This window comes from Phalaenopsis equestris, unplaced genomic scaffold (assembly GCF_001263595.1).
Source record: "Phalaenopsis equestris unplaced genomic scaffold, ASM126359v1 Scaffold000002, whole genome shotgun sequence".
Classification (NCBI taxonomy): Eukaryota; Viridiplantae; Streptophyta; class Magnoliopsida; order Asparagales; family Orchidaceae; genus Phalaenopsis; species Phalaenopsis equestris.
The window spans coordinates 48362784-48371695 of NW_018164444.1; the positions used below are offsets into that span (position 1 = coordinate 48362784).

Consider the following 8912-nt stretch of genomic DNA (forward strand, 5'->3'; position numbering starts at 1 on the left):
GTTCTTCGGTCAACTTGGAGAAGGTGATCCAGGTGCTCCTCCGTTGAAGTAGTTCATAGGAAAGGGGAACGTAATTGGAGTAAATCATGGGTTGTAGGTGTATTACGAGTTATTTTGATATTGTTGACTGTGACTTCTGCGGCATCATGTCCCCGGTTGCATCTCGAGGAGATACTTTTTTAATAACGGAAATTTACTTATTTAGCGCTCAATTCTTTTGTATGTGCCGTTTCTCAGATCTAAATTTTCGAATTTTCAGTCAAAGCAACTTTATTTATAAATGGAAAAGTGAATTTCGGCATGAAATAATTTGTTCGTAGAGGTATTGTTTGTGATGCGATAGAAAAGAATTAGATGTTTTGCCTATAAAAATGAAAGTTTTAATTCGAGTATGCAAACGCATAAATTTGGGTGCTGCACATGTAAGTTTATACGTTGGATTTGGCGTTTCCTACTGTCAACAAGATATTTGTCTAAGATTTGTTGTAAAACCTTAAGATTGTAGGATTTATGAATCATAGTCATATGCGAAGGCTTTTATTATTGCATTCAGTAGTTTTTGCATTCAGCGTTAGAAAAGTTTCTGGAGAGTTGTTAAATTAGTAGTGATAAATAAATGGGGAAGTTCTCCCGATGGTTTTTAATATTTGCAATAGCCTCGTAGATGTCATAGTTGAAAGTTGTGCTAGTAATTGGCTATGTAAGTTGCAAATGGTTGCTTCAAGGGTATCAATTGACCACAGAATCTGTAGTATGGAGCTATAGTCGTAGGTCATATATGGTTAAGGAGAGGTGATAACAAACATAAGCCATAAAGGACAAAGTTGAAATTTGTATGAATTAGTTGTTCAGGTAGGTCTTAGTGGTGAACTATAATAATGCCCGTAGGTCATAGAGACTGAAGTTGAGAGTTACATCAGCTGTGGACCACATGGGTCGTATTTGACATGTATGCAATAGTTATGAGTTGTAATAACGTTCATATGTCATAAAGACCGAAGTTAGAAGAAGCCCCATGAACTATGAATCACGTAGGTTGTAGTTGGTCATGTGAGCATTTGTGGTGAGTCATAATAACATCATAGGTCATAAAGGTCTGAGTTGAGAGTTGCATGAGTTGTGGACCACAAATGTCATAATTGGTCATGTTGGAAGGCTATAGACAACGTTAATTGGCCACCAAAATTGTAATAAGGGGTTGTCGTGAACTGCATAGGTCGTAGGCTGTAGTGCAGAACTGTGATGCGCAGAAGGTAATTGTATTTTAAGTACAACGGTTGCAAGCAATTATTATGGGAAGTTACACCATACTCAAGTTGTGTTATTACATCGCCTTCAAGGTGTATTGTTATGTTCTCTTCAGGGTTCATCGTTATGCCACATTCGAGGTGAGTCAACAGATCATCTTCGAGTCACATCGTTACACTATCTTCAAAGTGCATCATTACACCTTAGACACTACTCCGTAGAGTGATTCGATACTCTGTGATGTTGGATGTTATTTTGTACGGTTCTTCGTTACTCCACAGCGTACATCATGACTCGGTAAGGGGCATCATTGCAATGAGCATGTGGCAACACATGGTGATTGACAATGACCAAAGAGCCGTGGTTGACAATGGTCGGTTGTTGCTGAAGCAGAAAGCATTCGTCTAGTATTAAATTCAAAAAAAAAAAAAAGGAATTTGACTCATTTTCTTTGTCCAGCTCTAGCACCAGGTCTCTCCCCCTTTCATGAAGGGGATAGGCTTCTTGTAGAGTATGAGAGTGGCATCCCTTCAATCAATACCACTCCGTCGGATGGCCCGGAGAGATTCCTTTGATTAGAAGACGTTTAACGGACATTTAAGTGACAAAATGAGGTAAAAGTGAAGTGATCTTGGGCTCGTTGGACCCATGTTGTCGAAGTGCTTGATTTCACTATAAATTTGTTATATTTAGAATCCATTTGACTTTTTAATTAGCCACTCAAAGCATTCAAAAGTGGATAATGGCTTCAATCGGATTTAATTTGGCTCGAATTTGACCAACTTTAGTGTGGTGTTCATCTTATCGAGCCGGTCATTTAGACCTTAAGTTTGTTAAAATCAAACTTTAGGATGTTTGTTTAAAAATTTATCACTAAATAATTTTTCGAAATTTGTGCCAATCATCACAAAATTTATGCCAAATGATAAAATCCGTTGATGAAAAACAGTAAAAATTGTTTTGCTTGAAACATTAATGCGTCTCTACTTCCAACAAGGAGTGAACAATAGTTTAATTATTGGCATAGATATGATTTTTTTATTTTTATATAACCAACATGAATGTGGTATAATGCAGAAAATTATTAGAATGGTTTTACCATGAAATATTTTGAAGGATTAAATGGATAATTTATCGTTTATATATATATATATATATATATATATATATAGACACGTCATTTTTAAAAGCTTTATTGGAGCCCTTGGGAATGATAAATAGCTTTGAAAAAAAAAATATCGGTTAAGTTGACACGAGGTTTCTACTTTCGTTGAATGATGATCATCTCAAGTTCAACCAGATGAAAGCCTCTGTGTTCGTGTTTAAATTTAGGATGACTAATCTTAGACTAAATAGATTTCCAAGATTTCTTTCCATTATTTTATTTTTGTTTTCAACAAATTTATATTTATATTTTATATTGCATTGTTAAAGGAAAAAAAATTACTAGTTCTGTTATGATTGAAGGACTGATAAGTCTGTGTTAATATCTTCATTTGAACTTGGGGGAGTGATGAGTAGCCTTGAAGAAAATATATTGATTAGGTTGGCGCATATTTTTCTTACTTTTAATGAATCACGACGGTCTCAGGTTTTGGGGTTTATGGAAATCTCCCTATACTGCTATTGGGGCTTTGATCTAATTGAATCAAAACCGCACTGCGGAATATAATTGTGTTGATTCGAGAAAGCCAAAACAAATGATTCAAATGGATTAAACTTAGAAAAACCTGAGAATGGGAAAAACTACGGAGCCACACCACCAAGAAATTTTACTATGAAGAATAAGAAATGTACATAGTAGTCACTCAAATCTCCTCTCTATAATGAGTGGAACTTATAGGACTTCACCCTAAAGCTTCATCTTGATCTCACAAGAGGAAAACATGTCGAAATTCTCCTCTCCGACACTTTTCTTCTTCACGAGAAACCTTTCGAGAGAACCACAAGTAGGAGGCTCTTCCTTTCATTGCTCAAAATGGAAAATTTAAACCAAATTGGAAAAGGAACTACACCTGACACGCCCGCGCCACTCATGGGCGTGGGAGTGTCGTGCTCTATAAAATCGGGCACATAAACGCTCAACAGCAGGGCGAGAGTGTTGGAAACCTCAACGCGAGTATGCCTATGTGTGCGTGAAAGTGTCACTTCCTCTATCTGCAGTAGTGAGTGTGTTAAGCCCAAAAATCTTCTGTTGTTGTGTGTTGTTGACTGTCTTCTTGAGTGGGTGCTTCAAGCTTTAGACTTCAAAAATCTCCGAAGTGGAGACTGATAGATCTCAACATCTGTTTACCAGATCCAGACCTCCATCTATACCATATTTATAGTCACATATTGTGGTGTAACTTATCCCCAATCTTAACATTCACATATTTAATCTGAAGTAAAGCATAACTCCAACTTCTCAATAATCACCACTCTTGTCAACATGCCTGCGTAATTCTGAGTTGTGTGTATCTTTTTCAAGACCAACTGTCCATCTTTTAGGAGAGAGTGTATAAAGTGATGCCTCAGTTGTATGTGCTTTGTCCTACATGAAAAGTCGTGTTCTTAGCAAGTTGAATTGCACTCATACTGTCACTATGTTGCTTTCCAATTCCTTGCTCTTTCCTCAATTTAGCTCGAAAGTCATGTAGTCAAATCATCTTTTTACTAGCCTCATTGATAGCAAAATATTTGACATTTATAGCTGAAACTACAATAATATTCTACTGCCTGGAAACCCAACTCATCAAGGTGTTTCCCAAAGTGAAGGTATACCCTGTTATACCTCGTGCATCGTTGATATCTCCTATCAGATTTGGATCTACAAATCTTTGTAGATTGATAATCACACTTCCATAAAAAAAGTGACATGTTGAATATTCCTGTCAAATACTCGAGAATCCACATCACAACCTCTCAATGATGTCTGACTGGATTACCCATATACTTGCTGACTACTCCCACTACGTATACAATATATGGTCTGGTACAAATCATAACATACACTAGACTTCCAACTGCTGAAGCATGCATAGTTATCCCCATCTGTGCTTGCTTTGCTTCAAACTTAGGTGATAACTAGTTAGATAGCTTGAAGTGACTACTTAAGGGGGTGAACACTTGCTACTTCATAAGGTTAATTCTCTTAGAGGGCCATTGAAAATTATTTATAGCCAATTTTTCAACAGTGAATAGGCTCCTCAATTGGTTAAGACAAAAGGGGTCCCCCAATGATAGAGTCTACAATTGACATCAATGATCTCACTAGCCCATTATATAATATTTGAATGATAAGCCAGTCAGGTAGGCCATGGTATGAGCACTTCCTAAGAATTTCTTTGAATCTCTTCCAAGCTTCATAAACTGACTCTCTATCTGACTAGGCAAATGATGTTATCTCAGTCCTTAGTTTGATAATTTTAGATGGAGTAAAATATTTGACAACAAATTTTTGGGCTAAGTCATTTTATATGGTGATTAATCCTAGTGCTAAGGAATTTAATCACATCTTAGCCTTATTACTAAATGAGGAAGGGAATAACATAAGTCTAACCACATCATTATAGATATTGTTATACCTAAAGGCTAGACTTATGCTATATTTGAAGAGGGCACTTAGTTCTAGAAAGATGGCTAGGTAGTGGTTATGCTCTTTTATGGTTGATCCTACAAACTAATTGTTCTGAATTATTTGGACGATGGAATGTTTGAGTTCATAAGTATCAAATTCTATATCAGGTTTATTAATACTCGAGTAAAACTCCTCTACTATTTGTTGGCGTACTTCTTGTGTGATCTATATCTATTGAGTCTATGAATGAAACTGTGTGTATGTTATTCTCTTTATGAGATAAGTTTGTCATTTCACCTATTTTTTTTTAATTATTAAGTTTTTTTTATTTTTTAATAGTTCTTTCTAGTTCAGGTTCATAAATTAAAAGCTTAATGAATGTCCTACACATACATACTTAGGACTATAAACTAAAGGCTCTAAACTAATAGATTACACAAATCACAACAAATAAAATATGTATAACAAAATTTAAGCAGTATAGATGCAGAAATCATAAGGAAAAACTACACAATATTTTTGAAATTAGATTTTTTAATTATGATAATAACAGAGCACAGTAAATGAACATATTCACAAAATAGTATACTAAATAACAACAACATAACAAGTGTTAAGCCGAAACTCTAAGTGTGCAACTAAGATTCTTATATATTGGAAATTAACGTAATACCCTTAAAATAACACTAAAAACTTGATGCCCAAAATATTGTGAATCACTAGCAATCACACAAGTATACATATCGATCATGTAATATATGAAATAAGAGTTTGAGTATTGATCCCATAAGGTATTGTTTAATTATCAATGAAGTCAATATTCTAATTTACTAATCCCTAACTTAGCTTTAAAAATAAATGTTTAAATTGAATTTTAAAGTTAATAAATACTAATTTTTTTTAAAAAAAGTATCATAAATAAAAGTCATGGAGATATCTATTGAGTGAAAGGTTCTCCCTTGAACAGGATATATAAATCTAGGTTTAACTAAGTGATAAGACTATAGGAGACAATCATGAACAACTTCCCTACTATCATCTCGCTATGGTTTTAAGAAAGTTAGGAAAATTATATTTTAGATCCTAAATATGTAAGATTTTTCTAAGATTTTGAATTTTTCTTTGTGATTGCACTGATCTAGAAGTAATATTCCACTTTCCTACCATTATAATACTAGATCACAACACATTCTAATTAATCAAATAGTCAGTTTTGAGAGTAAATGAGATTCATAAAGTTAAAACACTGCCAAAGTTAAAAATTTATTCGATCACAATAAAATATTTAAACGTTAGATACCTAGATTTCAAGTTTAAAGGAGAAAAAAAATTCAAAGAGTTATTCATGCCTTGAAATAACTAAAACACATTTGATTCATCCAAATCAAATTTAAATATAAGAGTTTAGAAACTAAAAAGAAGATGGAATACACCCTGTGAAAGGCTAGAACAAACTTCCTTCCTTCTCTACTTGATTGACTGAATAACACAGTCTCTTTACTGTAGAATTTCCTTGCACACTCCCCTCAGAATTTTCTAACACACTCTGGAATGTTTGCTATGCTAATTTTTTAATAGGGGTCACCTTACTACCTCGCTTTATTCAATTTAACCTTATGGCACAAATCGATGCAGTTGAACTGGCAAAAACAATAATTGCATGTCTTTGGGCACCTAGGCACCCACAATCAGCACCTAGGGCTCTATTTTCGGGTGCTAAATTCAGAGTTAATCTTCCGGATGAATTAGTATATCGTCAGAGTTAATCTTCAGAGAAAGCTGCCAAGCCACCTTTATGGTGCATTTGTGTGTTGACCACAATTGGTGAGTTATTCGAACATGTTCCCTAGTCTTATTATTATTTTTAATTTATCTAGCCAAGTTATCCAACTGGCTCAGGGAACATTCTTGCTTCATTCTTTGAATCGGATCCAAGAACTTCTGGTCTTTTATATATATATATATATATATTGATATATTGAAAAGAGTTGAACAACAGTTTATTGCATTTAGAACACTCTAACATATATAATTATACGAAAAAAATCTCAGCATAAATTAAATACAAAATATAATGTATGACCGAACAAAATTCTACCTGGTAGCTTTCTAACAAACAATTTAGCGAAAAAAATGCTCAAATGAAGCGAAACCTCCAAGGCGGTGGATAACGGTAGATCGCTCTAACTCCGAATATCATGAACATTATTAGCGATTTATTTGATTTTCTAACCTATCAAATAAATAATTAAGTAAATGTCCGCTCGATAATGAATAATCCCTATATGAATCCGTCAAAAAATTAGTTAAAAATCATTCCTTTACTTTTGGCTTCAACATCGTCCCCCCTCTCTCTACATAAGTTATCCATCTATTAGGAGCAGTAAGAAGACGAGTGTTGGTACAAACATATCAAGGGGATAGCTATCTTCGAAGAGCATTGGAGAAACAAAAATGGCTTCGAGTTCATTAAAGAAACCCCACGCTGTGTGCGTCCCATTTCCATCCCAAGGCCACATGAACCCCGTGCTAAGCTTGGCCAAAGTTCTCCACTCCAGAGGTTTCCACATCACCTTCGTCCTATCCGATTACAACTACCGCCGGCTGCTTCTGTCTCGGGACTCCATTCGTGAACTCCGCGACTTCCGTTTCGTTGCCATGTATGACGGCCTCCCATTCTCCGATGCAAATACTACGCAGAACGTTCCCGATCTCTGTGAATCAACAATGAAGACCTGTCTCGGTCCATTCCAAAGGCTCCTTGCTGATCTCAATGAAGAGAGACATACGCCCCCCGTCTCCTGCATCGTTGCGGATGGCGCCATGAGTTTCACACTTGACGCGGCTCTCGAGCTCGATATCCCGGAGATTCTTTTCTGGACCACCAGCGCTTGCGCTTTCCTCGCTTACCTCAACTTCCAACAGCTTGTGGATCGGGGCATCGTTCCACTTAAAGGTAAACGAGTTGAAGCGTTGCGTAAATAATGATCCGCGCGAGCTTTGTTTCGCTATCTTTATAGTTTTATGAGTGTCGTGTCAATAAGATGGATATTTTTTTCTCATAAAATTTTAACTTTACCATAAAACAACTGGATTTTAAAAATAAATTAACACAGATTTGAATATGTTTATATCAAACATGGAGACGTGACAATTATATTTTTTTTAGGGAAATTTACATTCGGTAATGATACAGATAACATGTTATGAATTTTAAATTTTACACGATAAATAGATAAATAGGATAATTATATATATATATATATATATATATAACCTAAATATTGTTATTAAGAAAATTTAGTATTATATGTTATATTTTTGAACTATCCAATTAATTTATTTATGTGTCACGATTAAATTATAGAGAAAATTTGACAAAGGTGAAAAATATGAGTTAAGATTTTATCATGAATTTTGATATTTGAGAAAGTTTAAAAAATAACTGAAAAAGAGTGCCGGATATGTAAATAACAATGTTTTGATTACTCTCTAATGTAATTGCCCCTAAATAAATTGAGAAAAAAGACTGCAAAAAACAACTATAAAATTAACGCAAAAAAACTTAACCGATCAATATCATCGAAAATATGCAATTGAACGTTCGCATCAAAATAACATAACTTTTCTTCTCTTAATAATGTTTAATGCATATTTCTTTATCCACTAATCTTTTCATGTGTTGTCTTGATGTAGATGCGGCCGCGTTAACCAACGGATACCTTGACACGGAAGTAGACTGGATCCCTGGTCTAAGACAAGGCATACGTCTAAAGGACTTACCCTCTTTCCTGCGCGTGACGGATATAAAAGACAAGATGTTTAACTATATCCTGCACGAGACATACAGAGCTTCCATGGCCACAGCAATCGTGTTGAACACCTTTGAAGCCCTTGAGGCTTCGGTCCTTGAGGCACTGCGACAGATCCTCCCCTCCGTCCACGCCATCGGCCCACTATCGCTCCTCTCTCGACGCTTGATATCAAACGATAGCCAACTCGCCTCCATCAACACAAGCTTGTGGAAGGAGAATACCGCATGCGTACCTTGGCTTAACGGCAAGCGGGATCGGTCAGTTGTGTACGTCAACTTTGGAAGCGTAACTGT

The 8912-nt window shown here is 35.4% G+C and overlaps 1 protein-coding gene and 1 pseudogene across 1 annotated transcript in view; both read left to right on the forward strand.

Annotated features, from left to right (window-relative positions):
* The window catches only part of LOC110018638, a 6186-nt pseudogene extending 4530 nt beyond the window's left edge, over positions 1 to 1656 (forward strand).
* A 5483-nt stretch (positions 1657 to 7139) lies between these two features.
* Positions 7140 to 8912, forward strand: part of LOC110018645 (7-deoxyloganetin glucosyltransferase-like) — a 2174-nt gene continuing 401 nt past the window's right edge. The window contains exons 1-2 of the mRNA XM_020716016.1: positions 7140 to 7760; positions 8501 to 8910. Of these exons, the coding sequence (XP_020571675.1) occupies positions 7259 to 7760; positions 8501 to 8910 (912 nt within the window). The 5' untranslated portion in view covers positions 7140 to 7258. The remainder of the gene's footprint in view (positions 7761 to 8500; positions 8911 to 8912) is intronic.